The 19,891-nt window shown below is 37.5% G+C and overlaps 3 protein-coding genes across 4 annotated transcripts in view; 1 reads left to right on the top strand and 2 right to left on the bottom strand.

Annotated features, from left to right (window-relative positions):
• LOC111337898 (uncharacterized) overlaps positions 1-76 on the bottom strand; it is an 18,854-nt gene extending 18,778 nt beyond the window's left edge. The window contains exon 1 of one of the 2 annotated variants that reach the window (XM_088752273.1): positions 1-76. This exon is cut by the window's left edge and continues 84 nt beyond it. In XM_088752273.1, coding sequence (XP_088608399.1) covers positions 1-61 — 61 coding nt within the window. In that variant the 5' untranslated portion in view covers positions 62-76. The other variant, XM_022944296.2, reaches the window with a different exon arrangement.
• A 9,651-nt stretch (positions 77-9,727) lies between these two features.
• Positions 9,728-14,180, top strand: LOC111337168 (di-N-acetylchitobiase). The gene is made up of 4 exons (XM_022943411.2): positions 9,728-10,023; positions 10,675-10,905; positions 12,229-12,403; positions 13,049-14,180. Exons 1-4 carry the CDS (start codon positions 9,781-9,783, stop codon positions 13,495-13,497), a joined length of 1,098 nt encoding a protein of 365 aa, XP_022799146.1. The 5' UTR covers positions 9,728-9,780; the 3' UTR covers positions 13,498-14,180.
• Positions 14,181-14,756: 576 nt separating this feature from the next.
• LOC111337175 (uncharacterized) lies at positions 14,757-19,417 on the bottom strand. The gene is made up of 4 exons (XM_022943424.2): positions 19,090-19,417; positions 17,979-18,051; positions 16,288-16,713; positions 14,757-15,989 (listed from the first exon to the last, which is right to left on the bottom strand). The coding sequence occupies exons 1-4, from the start codon at positions 19,315-19,317 to the stop codon at positions 15,796-15,798; spliced, it is 921 nt and encodes a 306-aa protein (XP_022799159.1). The 5' UTR covers positions 19,318-19,417; the 3' UTR covers positions 14,757-15,795.
• Between the last annotated feature and the right edge of the window lie 474 nt (positions 19,418-19,891).

Genomic DNA, 19,891 nt, shown 5'->3' with positions numbered 1-19,891 from the left:
CCGGTAATTGAAGTATGAACTGTTTGACAACAACCGCCACAAGGTAATGGAAACCGATCATGTTAAGAAAAAAGGCGAATTATTAAACATTCTCTTACGTCATACCTACAGACAATAGATATTACGAGATAGAATGAATATATGAAGTTCATATATTTTGAACTGCGGTATTAGATACGTATGATGCACGATCCTCGCAGTAGATAGCGCTATTTATGCAATAGCGAAAATCAGACCTGAAAAAAATCAGGCCTGTACGGGACTCGAACCACTGACCTCTGCGATACTAGTGCAGCGCTTTACCAATTTTCGCTATTGCATAAATAGCGCTATCTACGGCGAGGATCGTGCATCATACGTATCTAATACCGCAGTTCAAAATATATGAACTTCATATATTCATTCTATCTCATTTATCACTTTCACGGGTTTATTACGAATCAACTTAACGGCCTGCTCCCAGTTGGCTTGTTAGCTCAATTGGTAGAGCGCTGCACTAGTATCGCAGAGGTCAGTGGTTAGAGTCCCGTACAGGCCTGATTTTTTCAGGTCTGATTTTCGCTATTGCATAAATAGCGCTATCTACTGCGAGGACCGTGCATCATACCTACAGAAAATAGTTTTATGTGCTCTTATCTTTACAAGTCCAGCTCAGGAATATGCATAATTAAACAAATATTGGATTCGGTTTTCGCATGATATTAATAATAATCAAGGCCTCAGTTTGTGTTATCCGCCTCAGCCTTCGGATTCGGCAGATAATACAAACTTTGGCCATGATAATTATCGCTATCATGCCCAACCTCATCCAATAATTGTTAAGTGTTAAGGTGGCTAAACAAAGTTTTCGCGCGGTTTTAATTTGCTGATGCAATTCAGCGCGCGCACAAGGATTGCAAAAAACAAACATGCCGTCAAGAGAGCTGTCATTTTATTTACTCAACACGTACCCGCACTATCTGTGCTATTTTTCTCTGTAGTTGGTGCAGTGTATTGAGGGCTTTAGTCTTTCATTGCAAAGATATGTTAGAAAGGTAATGGTGCAAAGAACCCTGCAATTCTCAGCTTTTTCGTCGTTACCGAAAGAAACCAGTTTAATGCAGCGCATGCGTAGTAAGTAAATAAATTGCGATTGAATGGAAAATTGCTTTCTTGAGAACCACTCATTAGAATTTCACGAAATTTGGCACAAAAATACTTTAGGAAATAAGTAACTGGAGTATTAAAATTGATTTTAAACAAAGGAAATTCTAGAAAATCGAGGGAACCTTCAACAAGGGATAATCAAGGACCTCTCTGTTAAATTGTTAGCAAAATGGTGTTAACTTAACACCATTTTGCTAACAATTACAAGCTCCTTGCATGCAAATTATAAAGAAAATCTAATGTCGCCATGGCAACGGCACATACGTCAGCTTAACTATCGAAAAAACAAAGTTTATGTTGTTAACTTGCTTGCTGCCGACCGAGAGATCAAGGGTTTAAGAGAAAATGGTGAAAGAAACAAAGGTATCAAAAACTGTGTTCAGCCACCTTAATCTGAAATTTTCCGATATTAGCCGAACTGACGAATAACCTCCTCAACATGACCAAACATCCACAGAGAACGGGAATCGAAATTTCCAAGGGAAGTTGAGAAAGATTTCAGCTATCAGGAGTTGCAAAGTGTAAGGTTTTGCAAAGATTTATTTTCGGGCTTGCTTTCTACAGATTCACTCACATTCAACAAGCGATCGTTCAGTGAAGCGCATGGCATGACCATATTAAGCACTGGGCTTTTCGGTTTTGCGGTTTTGGCTATTTTTATGATCGGTATTTCGGTTTTGTGCCAAAACACTTTGGTTTTTCGGTTTAACTTGTCTTATTTTTATCGTAAATAATTCAACAGTGTGAAACCAAGCCTAAAGTTCTAGCAATCTGGTTCCAGTTGTTCGAAGGCCGATTAGCGCTAACCCAGGGTTAAATTTTAATCCAGGTTTCTATATTTCTCTGTTCAAGAGCCGTTTTGGGAAAAAATTTCCAATACTTTTCAGAGTATTTGATTATCAAATTGTAGACAAGTGGAATTAAACAAAATTTTCTTTTAAAGCTTTCAGATCTAAAATTAAATTTTACACTAACCCTGGGTTATCTTAACCCACCTTTGAACAACCCGGTCCTGATTGCTTCGCCTTTCACGAAACCATATTATTTCACGTCTGGTGGGTAGCAGGAGGCGAAGTGCATGAGTTCTAGGTCAGCTTTTAATGGGTTTTGATGTCCAGTATGGAATCTTTTGTGAATATTTCCTCACTGTGGTATCGAGGAAAGTGATTTGGATCTCTGATATTTCGTCCGTAAATTTGATAGTAGGGTGGAAATAGTTAGCTCGTTTAATAAACTGATCTAAGGTCTTTGAGCTTCGTTAATTTCTCTTCGGCATGATTTACCATTTCAGTTAGCTGCGTCATTTACAGAGGGGGGCATTGGGGCTTATTAGAAACCGCAAAACCGTAGAAAAAAATCATCCAAAACTGAAAAACCGAAACAAAAATCGATCAAAACCGAAAACCGCATGCAAAACTGCCAAAACCGATACCTTTTTACATCTCAGCTATTAAAACCCTGATCGATCCGTCACAGCGGTGACAAGTGGAGCATACAGAGTAAACTACACTAGTTTCATTACAGTATTTGTGAATGCCATGGATTTGGCATTCGTATCTTCTAGTGTCTGCTTAAATTATAAGCTTTATTTCAGCTGCTCCCTCGAGGACCCCGAGCTTGGTCTCTGCGGACTCAGCAGCTGGTAATAGAGCCCAGTTAAATTAGGGAAATTCGCACAAAATTGCGTTTAGCGGCTGTTCGAGATCATGGGAGGCGCGTAATTGCCCGCTCATATCGAACCCAAATAGGTCAAATAGGAAAACCGACAACAGCATCGGATATCAAATCTAAAAACCCGCATTTTTCACGAAAACCGAACACCAAATGCTAAAAACGGAAAATCCACACACCGCTATGAACATAAAAACCGAAAAACCGAAAAAAATATCTAGAAACAATCCAAAACCACAAAACCGAAAATCCCAATGTTCCGCTCTATCAGCAAGTGTACAGTGGTGGAGGTTTCGTTATGGTGAAAGTAAATTAAGAATCATGCTACATTCCAAAGCACGGCTGCATGGGAGACTATGCTAATTGCACTAGATTATGTTTAGTCGCGAAATTTTCTTAACTCAATTAACGAGAGTGTAGGTATATCTGACTATATCTTTCTTTGTAAAATTGAGACAAGGTATGTCAGGTTTTGATTTGAAAAATACAAACTCGATGCGATGCATCTTTTTAATTAACAGACGCAGACTGTGTACCTTTCACTTTAGTTTGCTGTTGTGACGGTTGGTTGAATTCGCACCCACTGGTAAACAACTTTCCATTTACAAGAATAGACGGCAAACTCCTTTACACTCGCTTTAACATTGCAAAACAATGGTTAGCTCAATGGATAGAGCGCTGGACTGTTGGGCGGGAGGTCAAGGATTCGAGCACCGGCCGGACCAACACTCAGGGTCTTAGAATAATTGAGAAGAATTTGCTACCTTTCTATAACATCAAGAAATGGTTAGATATTCTAGTCTTCTCGGATAGGGACGAATAAATGGAGGTCCCGTCTCCTGCAGGGTTGGGGGTAGGAGACGTTAATTTCCCACACACGAGATTACTGTGTGATGGATGTCCTCCCCTGGGGTGGGATGGGTGAGTTTACTGGGCCCTCTATAATTGGCGCAAGCTGTTGCGGTGTCCCTGCCGGTCGGCGAATCTAATAAAATAAAATAAAACTAGAGTGAAAATCCACTTACCGTTTAGGAAATGAGCAGTGAACAACGTGATATAACTTTTGACCACTTTTCATTTTACAGACGCAAGCCCTTTATAAATAGATTTACTGCTGCGTTAATGGATTAGGTTCACACCCATAATCAAACAAACTTTGAACAGCGCGACAGCAGAAATTAAACTTTTTAAATTTGTGCTTTTAGAAAATTGTCATTTTAGTTTAGATTACCATTTTTGGTTCAATTTGTTTTCTGAGTCTAAACAACACTCAGAAATGCCCAAGAAAACTCCTAACTACACTGATTGTCATAATTAAAGCATGCCCGAGCATACCAGAGTATGCAAGAGTTGAATGCGAAGTCAAGCGGCAATTCGTTTACCGTTTGGCAAAGTGAATAATGGCAAAATGCACAGAAGATAGCCGTTCATCTTGGAGAGCGTGAAAAGCATGAAAGTAACTCCGTCGGGAATTGAAGTCTGAAACCAGGGGCTGAGAGAGGTTGGGCGAGCAGCTGGTTGGGCGATGAAACGAAGGGTCCACACTTAGAGCAATGTGTGATGTGGAGTAGAACTGGCACGAGCGCTCTCCCCGCGCTTCAGTGCGTCATCAAATCGAACAACCAGAAATCTCTTAGTAAAGATTTTCTAATTAACAAATGGTAAACACCACAGCGTACACTATTGAGTTATGGATGCTAATAAAATAAATCGGCTATCGCCTCGAGCGACTCTTACGCTTCTTTCGTGCTTAGCAACCTCCCGCCTGCATCCATAACTCAATAGTGTACGCTGTGGTTTTTACCATTTGTTTTATAACATAACATTGATACATTGTAGCTAAAGAGTTCCCTTTTATTTAACAAATCTTACGTGACCAGAAAAAACAATCGCACGCGGAAAAATAGTCTTTGCAATTTGCTCACGTCAGCAGCGTACACCCATGGGAAAATGGGGGACGCTAAATTTACCAATCAGAGCGCGCGCTTTACTTTGGTTATGTTATAATAATGTGTCATGATTAAGCAAGTCTTTGACATGGTTATCACTTTGCTTAATGAGTTCATGCCTGCTTAGTATTTATCAATATTATCTAAAGGAAGTTGCTAAAGTTTTACTTGAGTTTGAAGTTGTCAAACGTCTGCTTTCCTCTCGAATTATACCTTGTTGCAGTTTATCAGCAACCCCCCAGTCCCCCCACCTGCGCGGTCCCTGTACTTAGGAATTTTTATTGATCATTGTCTGACCTGGAGCAAACATGTATCTTATACACAATCTAGGGTTTACTCTAAACTGAAATTGCTCAACAGAATTTCATCTTTCCTTAGTCGCGATATTTTGCTCAGAATTTACAAGCAGACTGTGCTTCCTTTGTTAGACTATGGTTGTGTTGTATGGGGCGAATGTAGCAAAGTGAATGTCCCACGCTTAGAGCACCTGCAAAACCGAGAGATGCTAATGATATTGTATGCTGATCATAAAACATGTACTCAGGAGATGCGCGCTAAATTGCAATTATTATCACCGCACAGTAGACGCCTCTTAATCAAGCTACAGTATGTTTAACTGGATTATTAACAACATTAACTGCCCTAAGCAGTTGACAGGTTACTTAACGAAACGATCACAAAGACGTTGCCGATCCTTCAGAGACCCAACATTATTAGATCTACCACACGTTAACATTAAATGTGGACAGACCTCGTTTAAGTTCTCGGCTGCGAGTGCCTGGCCAAACTGCCAAGAGATATACGTGAGCTCACAACACTTGCACAGTTTAAGGGCAAAAAATTTACTTACCTGATGAACATAGACAGCTCCAATCACATTTGTACAAGTTAAACGTAGATTCTATTTAGTCATTCTTAAACAGATTTTGTTATTCAGTCGTGAACTGCATGCTTTTTATTTTTTAGTGACTTTTATGCATTTTTTACTGGTCACCGATTGATACCAGTCAATCTCTATTGATCGACTGACCGGAAATCAGGATGATTAAAGTTATTATTATGACGCAGTTTATTGAACTTCAGCATGCCGGGAAAAGAAAGTTTCACAAGGCGCACAGCGTAACCTATCAAACTACACATCGTTGCACTTATAAAAAATATAAAAACCTATTTGCTAGACAGGGAAAATAATTTAAGATACAACTAATACTAATATACCATCGCTAATTTACAATCTATTATTAATATACATAACAACTAAGTCACGTTCTGTGAATAAGATTACTGTAAAACTTATAAACTAAATTCTCTACATAAGTCGATTAATCTTCTAATATACGGAACTCAATATTTAAATTTCCTTCAATGTTTAAAACTATCCTTCAAATTAATATGCATACGTAGGAATAAACTTCATGCTTATATAATGTTCTTATCATGTTCAACCTCTCAAAAGTTTCTTTTGTAGTTTTACTGTTCATGTTATCATCTTAAAAGTCTTGGCAATATTCAACATACTTGACACTACAGACTTCTGCATGTTTCGTAGCACATCTTTTGTCTTTTTTCCCAACAACTTCCGTAATCCCTCTTCCATAGTCCTTGACCAACCCCCAAGCACGTCCATGATAATATTGCGCTGCTGGACTGTATATCCAGGGTACCGTTCTTGTAACTCCCATCGTAGTGGACCATACTTTACTGACTTCTCTTCATCTTTCTTTCCTCTGTTCTCAATCCATGGACAACTCATCTCCAAGACTACTACTTCCTTACTTTTATGGTTCACTATCTTTGCATCGATTCTGTTAGCTTGCAGTTCCTGGTTGTCCCCATAAGTTGTTATAACATAACCAAAGTAAAGCGCGCGCTCTGATTGGTCAATTTAGCGTCCCCCATTTTCCCATGGGTGTACGCTGCTGACGTGAGCTAATACAAAGACTATTTTTCCGCGCGCGCTTGTTTTTTCTGGTCACGTAAGATTTGTTAAATAAAAGGGAACTCTTTAGCTACAATGTATCAATGTTATGTCATAAAACAAATGGTAAACACCACAGCGTACACTATTGAGTTATGGATGCACTTGGGAGGTTTGCTAAGCACTCAAGAAGCTAGAGTCGCTCTCGGCTATCGCCTCGAGCGACTCTTACGCTTCTTTCGTGCTTAGCAACCTCCCGCGTACATCCATAACTCAATAGTGTACGCTGTGGTGTTTACCATTTGTTAAGTATGTCCCACAATGCTTGGACATCCTCCGAGACGTATTCTGGTTTAAGCTTGATTGGCGAATACCATGCAGGAGGACCTTCAACCAGTTTTAGCTCTCGTAGCAACTCAAAATATAGTACTTTCAGCGCATTGCTGTGTCTTGCCAAATACTTGTTTTGGGCGAGGACTGAACATCCCAATAATACGTGAGCTAAGCTTTCCGGTGCCTTATTGCACATACTGCAGGACATGTTACTTGACTGTGATGTCTTAATCTTCTTAACTTGGTATAACTTCGTTGGTAGAAGCTGTTCATACAGTTCATACATGCCGGCCACAACAAACGTGGGGCGTGATGTCCAATCGCTTAACCATGAAAAGCAGTTGTTATTACACACGCTATCATCATTCCATCTTGCTGTATGCAACTTTCCTTGCCATGCTTCGTCACGCACTATCTTCAACAACTGTTCTTCATACTTTGATCTTAGCAGCTGCTTTGCCTTTGTCGCAGTCACCTCCTCTCCAGCAGCTTCACATAACGTTGGTTTCGGGTATACAAGCCTCAACGTCAGTCCAAGTTCTTCACTATACCTCATGGCCTCTGTAATGAGTGACTGATATCCCAACGCAGCAGCGCGCTCTTCAAACTCTCTTACCTTTTTCATACTAGGGTCGCTGTTTGAGTACAGTTTCATTACTGCCTTAATCTTCGTGATCTTGTATTTTCCCTCTACGGACTGCAGGCCACGTCCACCTTTCTTCCTCGACACGTACAATAAAGCGGTCGATGACGCTGGGTGTTTTCCTCCATTTGTTACCATGATTTTCCGCGCTTCCCGATCAATTCTCCTTAGTTCTGTCAGCGGCCAGTGCTGCGTCCACATGGGGTACTTAAGGACCGCTAGTGCATACTGATTAGAGGCTACCACACATTATTATTATTATTATTATTATTATTATTATTATTATCATTATTATTATTATTATTATTATCACTAAGAAGAAGAAGGTAGAAGTCGGTCCCAGTCGACTGCATTACACCTGTTTCGCTCGGACCCGCTCGTTTCATTGCCAAACCTCTCTCCACCCTGCTGAAACTAGGTTCGACGAAAGCCGCTAATATTCATATCTTATTAACCAAGCGCGAGGGCCGTACTGGGAGAATATCGGCCCGAGGTCTTGACAATGTGGACCGAGCGTAGCGAGGTCTGTACAAAAAGACCGAGGACCGATATTCCTCCTGTACGGTCCCGAGAAAGCTTGGTTAGTAAGAGATTTATTATACGACTGAAGTTCAAAGGGACACAAGTGCGGTATCATTCGGGACCATTCGGGACAGTGCCCGGTCCAATATTGAGAGAATATCGACCGGCAATAGAGCATTTTGATTGGTTGATTTTAGTTATTGGCCCTCTGACTGCCCGAGTCATGTAGTAAAACCAGATCATGTTGACCCAATGGGCGGAAGTGTGATTCGGAAGTTTCCAATCATAGCTGAACTGACAAACATTTTTCAAAACATGACCACATCTATAGAGAATGGGAAAGGAGTGTTACTTTCGACTTAAGACAACTCGATTCTCTAAGGGAAATTGAAAAAGGTTCAAGATTTTGGAAGTTGACCGTTGCTCACCCCATTGATACAAATTTCTTTCCTTCCCAGCCTTCGCTGCTTTAAAAATCAAAGGTGGCAGCTATAATTTTCACTAAATCATACAGAGTACTCGCCCGCCAAAATTGCATATGTCAGCTCACTATATACAAGTAATTTAATACCAACAGACTACCGTGCGTGCTGCAGGTTGGTTTTCCTCTTGCCAGTAAAAATACATTCATGCTTGGACAAAAAGGCATTCAGAAGAGATTGCTTAGGGATTTTAGCTTACATGCTCAATTAATTAGCTTGTTTGCGAACGATACACGACGCCGTTTTTAAGCCTGAAGTCCAAAACTTATGGAGCTTGTCGCAAATTATCGCAGCCTTCTTCAAATTCATCGATATTTTTACAACGATAATTTGGCTTTATCAACTGAGATAATGAAAATTGGCTACCTTAATTCTTTTGGGGCCCGTAATCCTAACAATAGACTAGAAAAGAAAATTTTGGTGACAAATGGAGTGTATCATGGGCAACAAACAATCTTAAGCTGCTTAAATATGCTCAGTTATCATTTTGTGAGTTTATTTTTATTTTTCAATTAGCAGAATATATTCTCTATTGTATAGAAGTTACATATAGCTAATTTAAGAGTATTTCTAAGAGCTTTAGTGTTACGCTGGTAACGCCTGGTAACTGTAGTATCCGTTGATGAATGGAGTAGTGCAGTTCTAGAACTAAGGGGGTAAGTTTCTAAAGAAACTGTGGGGCTGCGTCGGTTGGGGTAACAAGGAAATTTGGTAATATTTCGAGCGTTAGCCCTTCTGACGTTTCGAGCGTTGAAGAAGGGCTAACACTCGAAACGTCAGCTTTTCAACTCTTTACGGTGGTCAATTTACAATTTCAATGTAGTTGATATTCCCAGTTCTGAGAACTGTTTGGTCTGTGTTCCACATCGGCTGAAATTTTTTGTCCACTTTATTCGAGATTAATCAACTTATATCAGACTGTGGCGACTAAAGTGAATTGATGTTCTACTGAAACTTCAGACGATTCATGGGAATAAATAACGTCACGCTTGAGAAGTCATTACGAGAAGACGATCACATGACACCGAAAAAAAACAATCATCTTTCTCGTTTACCAGTCTCCCATCGTGTGGCTGACATCTCGACTGTAAAAAATTGTCCCTGTCAAACTCAGTCATGGCGGCCTGGTTTTTCGCGTTCGTCCTCCTGCTTTGTGGCGACATTTCTTTCGTTGTTTGTGGAAAATGCCCTTGCGAAGATCCGTCATTATGTGACACAATCTCAAGACCGCCAGGAAATGAATTCCTGATGTTTTCCACGAAGTCGAACGATTGGAGAAAATACGATTGGGGGAAAGTGACGACGATCGCGCTCTTTCGACCCTGGGATGATGAGCTGATGTGCGAAGCTCACAAAAGAGTAAGTGTTCCAGCGATTTATTTACCTGGTTTCTTGCAAGTCTTTGTCAATCTTTAAAAAAGTCTGATAAGAAACTCAAGGAAGCATTTTATTGGGACAAAGACTCGTCGGGTCGTGTTCCAAGGGTTATGACAGCCTGTGACTTCATTTGCATGGAATTTTCCGAGAACCAAAACATTACTGAACTGTAGAATTGTTTTTGAACCTTAGCGAGTTTGAATGCTTTGAGAAAACTTCAAATGCTTAGTTTTTGATCAAGTTATTTACTCTACGTGATTTTAACGAGTTAACCATACAATTTCTCTGTTTCATTCGACGTTCTGTTTAGACTGATTGACTGAGCAACGATGAGAACAGCTCGATACTGAAGTAAACTTGCTAAAATTCAGTGAGGAACCGTTATGCTCTTTGTTTGCTTTATTGCTCGGCCGTAAAATCTTCGTTTACAAGCGTTTCTATGCATGAAGCATTGTAGGTGAGATATGATACAAATAGAAATCCTCTACTACAGCTGATAAACTGTTTTTGATCCAGAAACCAAATGCACATGTTGATTTTGATCGAAATACAATAGAAATGGTGGCAGAAGCTGTTTGGTCAGGAATCTTAACAGGTCGTTTACTTATCTTTTACTGTGGCATTAATGTTTAGGGAGTGCGAGTTGTTTTGGCAGCAAACTTTCCCACAGAAAAGCTTAGCAGTAAGGAAACAAGGACAAAGTGGGTGAAGAACCTAACTTCTGAAGCCTTGGCACGGCATGCTGATGGAGTCAATATTGATATTGAATCACCAATACCTAAGAGGTCCAGAGAAGTCACACTGCTCACAAAGCTGGTTAATGAAACAGCAACAGCCTTCCGTGCTTCCTTTAAAAATGCACAGGTATTTATTTTGAAATGAATCATAAAGGAAACAACCTGGGCCAAGTTGTTTGTGAGCATAATTTGAGCTAGTCCATGGTAACATTCCACTCAACCCTCTGAAACCCATGAATGATCAAGACAGAATTTCTCCTTACAACAACAATACATTGACCAGCAGACAAGTGACGAGAATAAAGAAAAGTAACAATTAGGGAATTATTAGTTGATCCAATATCAAATTCTCAAAACTAATGTTATAAGAATGGTAGGAAAAATAGAAAGGAGAATTACCAATGAGATCTTGGGAGCAAATGGGATTGAACTTCAAATGCCTGCCTGGATCTTGCAGGGAAAAAAGTGGTTGTACCCATTTTTCTTACTTAATCTCTCCTCAACAACATTTGTTCTGGTACAAGAAATAATTTGTTAGGTTGCTCTGGCAACAAAACAGTCATTTGCAGTAAAATCAAACCCACCATTGCCTGGTTATGTTATAATAATAATGACAATGAGATATTATATATACAAGGCTAAAAGGTTAAGAAAAGATTATTAAAATGTTTAAACCTAATGTTTTTGGCTGTTTGCCATCATCAGGGTTGAAAGTGATGATCGTCTATACATACATAAGATACATGTGTACACACATACGATGAATATATGAAGTTCATATATTTTGAACTGTAGTTATAGATACGTATGATGCACGATCCTCACAGTAGAGAGCGCTATTTGTGCAATAGCAAAAATCAGACCTGTAAAATTTCAGGCCTGTACAGGATTCAAACCACTGACCTCTGCAATACTAGTGCAGCACTCTACCAATTGAGCTAACAAGCCAACTGGGAGTAGGCCGTTAAGTTGATACATACATAAGATACATACATAAGATACATACATACATACATAAGATACATACATACATACATAAGTTACATACATACATGTACATACACAAGTTTTGTGATGTATGCTAAGCACATGACTCACCTCATGCATTGTTGTTGTTAGTACATCCGCCATTAAAGTAGTTGAGTTATATGGCAATTGACTTTATTCTCATCTCTCTGAACACTACAATAAGATGTATATGTATGTACAGACGATCATCACTTTCAACCCTGATGATGGCAAACAGCCGAAAACATATGGTTTAAACATTTTTCCCTAATCTTTTAGCCTTGTATATATAATATCTTTTATAAAGCGAACATTATGAATAATGGCAATAATATATAAAATGTTCCAATGTTACTCCATTGCCAGGAAGTACATAAGAGAAGTTAGAACTACCTTGAAACTGGAAATCACTTTTTGATCATTCTTTTGAACGTGTTTTCAGATATCTTTTGATGTAGCCTGGTCTCCAAACTGTGTTGATGGACGCTGTTATGATGCAGAAGCTCTTTCACAAGTGGTGGATTTTCTAGTTGTAATGGCATACGATGAGCAGAGTCAGATCAAAACTGGAGATTGTGTAGCAAAGGCAAACTCGCCCTTGAAACAAACAAAAGCTGGTAAATGCTACATCTTTATTGATCAACTGCACTGCTGATTCAGTTATTTGGAAATTTTTGTGGCTTACTGTAGAATGAGAAGGATTGAGATTTAAGTTCTCAAATGCATCTGGACCTACTCCTTCAAACCTTTGCATTTGGCTGAAGGGTTTTAGTTCAGTTCAATTTTTTTCTACCCAGGCCAAAGGTACCCTTTCTCATCCCCTCCATTTGGGAAAGAATGGGCAAGGGTGAATCCCCACAATCCAATTCAGAAAATCTCTGCCAATTTTTTTTTTCAAGTCAGTGGGGAGAAAAAGTTTCCATTCAAATATTGTTTATCGTAATGGTTCCATTCAAATATTGTTTATCGTAACGGTGGCCAATTTACCATTTCAACTTCGTTGATATGTTCAAAATATTGTTTAGTGTTGCCGGATATGTTGAGCAAGGACCTTTATGCTACATAATCAAGGTGTGATTAAAGGTCAGTTTTTTCCAATTTGACACCATTACCTTGGTTGAGGGTAACATTACTCAAAAGACTGCAAGCTTTAATTTAGTACAAACAGACCCTTATTAATCAAAATAAATTTCAAATTTTTTTCTTATTGTGCAAAGGCTACTCAAACTATATTAATATCAGAACATTGGTTTATTTTCCAGCAATGGAAGATTACCTAAGTCTTGGGATCAGACGAGAGAAATTGGTGCTTGGCTTACCATGGTATGGGTATGATTACCCATGTTTGGAACTTGTTGACAACAGGATCTGTAAGATCAAGCATGTTCCATTCCGAGGTGTAAACTGCAGTGATGCTGCTGGAAGACAGATTGAGTATGCTGAAATTATGGACCTGTCTATCAGCAGAGCATCTTCAGGTCCCCAGAAGGATGAAGATTCTGAGTCTTACTTTTTCAACTATGAGGACAGTGTGGGTGGAAAACATCAGGTTTGGTTTGATAATCCTGATAGTTTGAAAATGAAGTATGATTTTGCTGCAAAGGAAAATTTGACTGGCATTGCCATTTGGAATGCAGACTTGTTGGACTACAGTGACATTCCAAGAGCTATGTTGGAAACTAAGAAAATGTGGGATGCTTTGCATCATTAGAGTGCTTTTGAAGCATTTCCAAGGTTAACATGTTGACGTATCTACTTTTTAAAATATGTTGCCTAGATTCAAGACAGTTCTACTAGAACCAAAGTATTGTGTTGATTTAATTTTGAATCCACCTGATTTTACATTTTTAACATTGAGCATGATCAACTGTTGTCTGATCTTACTAGCAACAAATTACCACTTAAGAATTTTTTGACATTTTGTTTTTTAATCTTCCCTGGTTCATTTTTTTCATCACACTCAATCATTATGGGCTTGAGTTTCAATTTATTCAGTAAGTTAGACTTCCTTTCTTAATCATTTGCTCAATAAACAAAGCCCAAGATAATCTATGATCTACTACAACCCAGAAAGGTAGTGCTGGATTTTTTTTCTTACAAATATGAATTTGATTTAGATTGCATCAACAAAGTTTATATAGCTTTGAAAAGAATTAAATAGCTATATTTGATATATTATTACAACTTGTAATACAAGAGAAATGACGTGTTTTTGTTTATCTGCATGAAAATGAAATATCAAAGTGTATTTTTGAGTGTCAAATAGTTGATATATATTATTGTGATGATAATCAGGAAATGAAAATCAACCAAGGAAACTAAATAATATATTGCATGGCTGTGAAATAGAAAGTGTGAATTGAGACAGTAACATTAAAAGTTGATTTCCCAGAAGTTTTCATGCTTCATTTTCATCAGCTCTTTTCAATTAGTGTACAGCTAATCCACCTTTTTGGGATAAAGGTGAGAAGAAATGGTAAACAGAAGTAAGGTGAGAAAGATATCCACTGACAGAGCAAGCAAGGATAGTCAGGGGTTAATCATTTGAGTTGATATGGCCATCATCTACGTTTCTGTATGAAGGGATACTTGGAATGAAAGATTAGCTTTGACCCAAAATAAATCTCTCCTAACTATTTTAATTTCAAAGCAGAATATAGCTGTCTAACAAAAAAGTGCTTCCATCGATAACCAATACAGAATTTCTCCCTACAACATCAATAGAATATCAAGCAGGTGAGTATTAAAAACAAAGATCCATTAGTTGATCCAATACCAAATTCAGAGAACTACCAGCATAAGAAGTGTAAGGCTGACAGGAAGGAAAACTGCCCATGAGATCTTGGCAGTGAAAGAGCCCACAGCTTTTTCCCACAAACCCTGGCACGAGATTGTTATTTATGACTCAGATAAACAATTCAAAAGGGAGTTGCATATTAACAATGTTCTTTAAGTCACAGAAAACCCATATATTTTAAACATATTTTATTTTCATAAAAATGTCTGTGCCCAAAACCAGCAATTTTTAAGATAAATATGAAAATGTAACAGAACTGAAACAGCTGTACATCAATTTAGAATTTAAAATCTGGATCAAAAATTGAAATCTTTAACTACCAGCAATCAATGAGAGCAGATTAAATAATCTTTATAAATCACTTTTTTTGAGAAAACCATGGCCATATAATTAGATATCATTTGAATAAAAAACCTGAACCTACGGTTTATGACAAAATCTAAGAGGCAAATGGTTAAAAATTTTGCAAAACTTATTAAGGGTAAAATTCTAGTTATCTCCCTTATATTTAATATTGATAATAATATCTATATAATGTTTGATTCTCATAAGATGTCTATTTTCAATAAGCTGCTTAATCTATACTCATACTAGATAATAAATAACTTAGCTACTGCTGTGCATAAATAAGATAACTCAAAATAAATAGTAAGATAACTCTGTGATGCATTAAAACTAACAAAAACCTAACAATACCCATTTGATGTCATTTAAATCTTTTTAAATTTGCACAAATTTGGACAGCCAGTATCCTCATTTCATGTTCAACAAGTTAATAATAATCAATTATTTGAAATTACATAAGTTCTTTTGTGTTTATTTTCCTATTAATAAGGGTTTATGTAACTCAAAAAATGCTTGAAACATGTACTCCGTGCAGAAAAAGGTTCCTTTTCATTCAAAATTAATTTTAATCATCAATAGAGGCCATCCTGAAACTCTTCAAAATATTTTTTGGTTGATTTTTATTACAATTAGCAAGTTCTTATGGACATCTCTACTTGCTATTATTCCTAAGTTCTTAGGAAAATTCATTTTGCACAATGATTGTTCAAATTCCATGGTTGCACCTAATAACAATGAAAGAGCTCTGCCATGTGAGGTAATCACAGTACATGCCTACAGTCATTTCCTAAAAAGGCCATTTCACCAGTGAAGGGAACTTTAAGAAGTGCAAGTGCTCTGTAGTGCTTGAATACAGAATGAATCCCATCAAACATTGCTTTCTTTTAAGTTGACAAGTCCCTCAGTGATTTCTGTTAAGGATTTATCGCCACTCATAGCTGGATCGTCAGCCAGTGTCTTTGCCAGACACTTAGTCACAGCTTCCATTTGTTTCATAACAAGGTGCATGGTGCGTTCTGTAGTGTCCAACCTCTTCTGCAACTCTGTCAGATGTTTCTTTGCTGTAGAATAATGAATTCATGCTCAAAAAATTAACAGTTGGTTAATAATGAAAAAAAAAAAAAAAAGTTTGAGAGAAAAAATTTTCTTCATTCTTTAATCCTCTTCTCCCCTTCACCCACCTCTAGTGGGAAAAGAAGAGCTTAGATTACGATCAGCAACAAAATCTACCATATTTTCCAGTTCTGATACACCCTTGCTGGCAGAACTACAAGAAATTTTGTCCAGGATCACTAATCACAGTTGCCAATAGCAGGGCATTACTGGAGTTAACACAATATACTTAGGCAGTTTCCATACCTGGCTCTACTCCACTTGCCTTACTCTGAATCGCACGCAATTGCTGCAGACGATGGCTTACTCCATTACACACAGTTAGCAGGTCTTCCAGTTGGGTTTCAGTATTAATTGGCTTTTTTACTTCCTCAAGAGCCACAACATGTGGGCAATCAGGGTAGAACTCTTTGTGACCCTCCAAGGGATCATCACCTGGCTTCCATTTTTTAAGGGTACCCTGACACTTAAAGCATTTTACAATATCGTCTATCCCAGTAAACACAAAGCCAGCTCTTGCTAGTTCAAAAACATTAACTGAACTTGTTGAAGGCCAATACAAGTATGTCCGTACACGGTTTCCAACAATTGACAGGTCTGCTGGTTTGCAGGCCGGTTTGATGTCAAGGCTTTCAGGTTTTGGGACATGGTTTGTGGTATGCACTTGACGTGCTGAAAGGGACAGAACTTTTCTCAGACATTTACCAAAAGTATTAAAAGTCAACCATCTTTACAGGTTGTGTTTCTGACAAGAAATGAGAATTTTTTTAAAGAGTAACATTTTTTTTTTGATTACTCAGGTGTTCAATTTTAGATTAAGATGAGACATTAATTAATACTTTGGCCAGGAGACCAAATTAACATAAATGGCAGAAATGCAATGGGAGATTAGGAGAAAATTACAAGCAGGTTAAAAGCATGGATTTTAAATGACAGTTTTAATGTTACAGTTGATTACAGGAAAGCCATACATTCACCCTGCCACTCAAACAGCTAAAATCCCACCACAAGTAACAAGTCTGATCTACAAGCCCAAGTATAACATTCAATGTTTCCTAGTGTGTGGATGTATACATGTGACCTATGGCACTAAACATGCAAGGCTCCTTAATTTAACTGTGAGCATTGTTTAACAGTTAGTATTAGTTGTGGCTGCTAATGAATTCAAAGATTGTAAAATAAATTATTGGTCAAGAGTGCATGCATTAAGAAATTCATATAAACAGGTATTAATTTAAATGTTATAAACGCCCTCAAGTATGAAGCATATTTTACAAAAAGTTGGAAGTGTATACCACAAACCATGAGGTTCTGAATAACTTGACACGTTTGATTGGAAGTTCTCAAGAAATGAACGCACAAAAAACATTTCAAGAGACTCAAAGATAATTTCCAATCAAAGGATATCATATACTCAGCATTTTTTCGGATACAGCAAGTAGAAGAATAGTGCATTTTTGACGTAATAATTTGCATCCAACTGGACAAACCTGCTAACTGATACAAGGGATTTATCATGTTTACGAACAGCAGGGGGAATGCAGGCTTTACATGACAGAATCATATTTAACAATGAAAAATAGTTATTTGTACACAAGTCATAATGATAAAATAATGTTTGCAAAACAGCATTATCAAACATTTTTAATGTTATCTACAAAACAGTTATCAACTAAGGAACCATTTGGTATTGGTAGCCAAATACCTTTTGTGTTTGCCGGTTAGAAAAGACTCCTCACAGAGTTGATTAAATTTTCACAAACCCTACCAGGTTTTACAGGTGGGGTTTTAGCATCACATACATGTTTTGTTAAAGAAGTCTGATCTAAGGATTAAACAACTTTTCAGAAGTAAGAGAAAGTAATAAAAGGGTAACTGATTTGCAATTATTAACTAAGACACAAAAGTGAACAAAAAAAAGAAAATTGCATAATTACCTTCCTCCTCAGTCATAAAGGTTTGGTCTTTTTTCTTCTGTTCCTCTGCAAGTTTCTTTAGTCTACGTCTCCTCTGTCACAAAAAAGGTAATTAAGCCCAAGTCAGTTCTAGAAGAAAGTCTGGCACAGGAATCTGATTATATCACTTAACTCATAATGTGTACAAATTTGAGAAAATACTAACTGAAGAAAAAACATACAAAATGGTGTGATGTAATTGGCTTCTTTTCAAATCTTTCATCACTCTAATATGCAAGTTTAATAGAACTTTTCAAATCCAGAAGATTGAATATTAACAAAATTTGAGTGAACTTTGTCCTAACTAAAATTTAAACAATTCCCAAATCCATAGGACGTATCCAGGTACCTGTCCCTGAATTCTAAAACACAAACACTGGTAGTAATCCAAGGTGTGGTCTGAGCTTCAAATTTAAAGTTTGTGCTTAATAATTTACCAAAGGTTTACTCAAGTATAATTGAGAAATGAGAGGATCTCAAAAATAACAAGACTTATTTAATTCATCTTACGTTTGTCTTGAAATTTCAAAGCTAACGTTTCAATTCGAGAGGTAAATTAATTCTTAAAATAAACATATTCCAAAACAGCATTTTTCCCCACAGCTTACCCCACCCCAGCACATCTGCCCTAAGAAAAACTTAAAATTATCAATCACCGGTAAGAAATTTTAACCATACAACTCTCAAGGCCGACTACTTTGAGAATATCTTCTTAAAAGACAGGGCAAAGTCTTACAAAATATTTCCGTCAGGAAAACTAACTGACAACTTAGTTGAGAAAATTATGTTAATTAACACTAAAAACAATCTTCAACAACGCTATTAGTAGGTGCTCGTCTAGCCAATGCCGCATAAAAACATTCCGATTAACACAATTAGGAATTCCATCTTAAGAGAAAATTATTAACACTAAAAAATAGTCCACATTGCGCTTTCCTTCTTCTTAGAAATTGAAGATTTACCGCTGTTTTCTGCGTTTCAATTTGGGTTATTAAATATTCGGTTCGATAGAAATGTTGTTATAAAGCTGGTGCTATCAAACTGTAACAGTAAAGAGTAAAAGAACGTATAATATTTTAAAAATGATACTTACCCTAAATAGTTGAACGGCGAAAAATATAGCAAATCCAGGCAGCACATATTTCCATGGGATATGATAGCCAAAAATGTGGAAATCTTTGATGAATTTTACAACATTCGCGGCTATGTCTGCATGAGGTTTTACATGTTTCCCGTATACCGCTTTGATCTTCGGATAAAACACTGCTAAAACAACACCTATTACAGCTAAGACGGCTAGCTTAGTTTTCAGCTTTGCCATTATTGGAGTAGAAAGGAAACGACAGCTCCAGCGCTACTGCAAAGAAGACCTCATCAACTGCAGGTATAAAATAAATTTTGTCAAAGCTGTTGTTTACATTGAAGTAAGCATGCGCGGTAGAAGCCTCGCGCACGTGCCCACTTACCTCGTTGTTATGTGACCAATGCGCATCGTTTCTTCAGACCGCTAACAGGTTAAAACAGTCAGAGGACGCTGCCAAGTTAAATATTATTTTTGTGAATGGCTCTAAGCTTTTTGGAATGTCAACTCCTTTATGCTGGTGAATAGTTATTCATTGTTAAATGCAATTTTGTAATTTACTCTTCTATAGAGAGCTTTGTCTGAAATAGATTGCAGTTTATTTTTATTTTTAGTTTGACACCATAAGAACGAGACGAATGAAGTGAATATCAATATCCAGTGAGTTTAATCTACATATGCTGAGAAAAATCTAGCGTCGGGAAAAATCATAGCTTTCTTTCTTTGATTCTTGAATCAAACAGCTCACCGGAGAATCACTTTTTTTATGCAAGAAAAATTATAGAAAGAATAATAATAACCAAGTAAAGTTGTT

Source organism: Stylophora pistillata, chromosome 3 (genome assembly GCF_964205215.1).
Source record: "Stylophora pistillata chromosome 3, jaStyPist1.2, whole genome shotgun sequence".
NCBI classification, from domain to species: domain Eukaryota; kingdom Metazoa; phylum Cnidaria; class Anthozoa; order Scleractinia; family Pocilloporidae; genus Stylophora; species Stylophora pistillata.
This window is presented reverse-complemented; position numbering and strand designations above follow the sequence as displayed.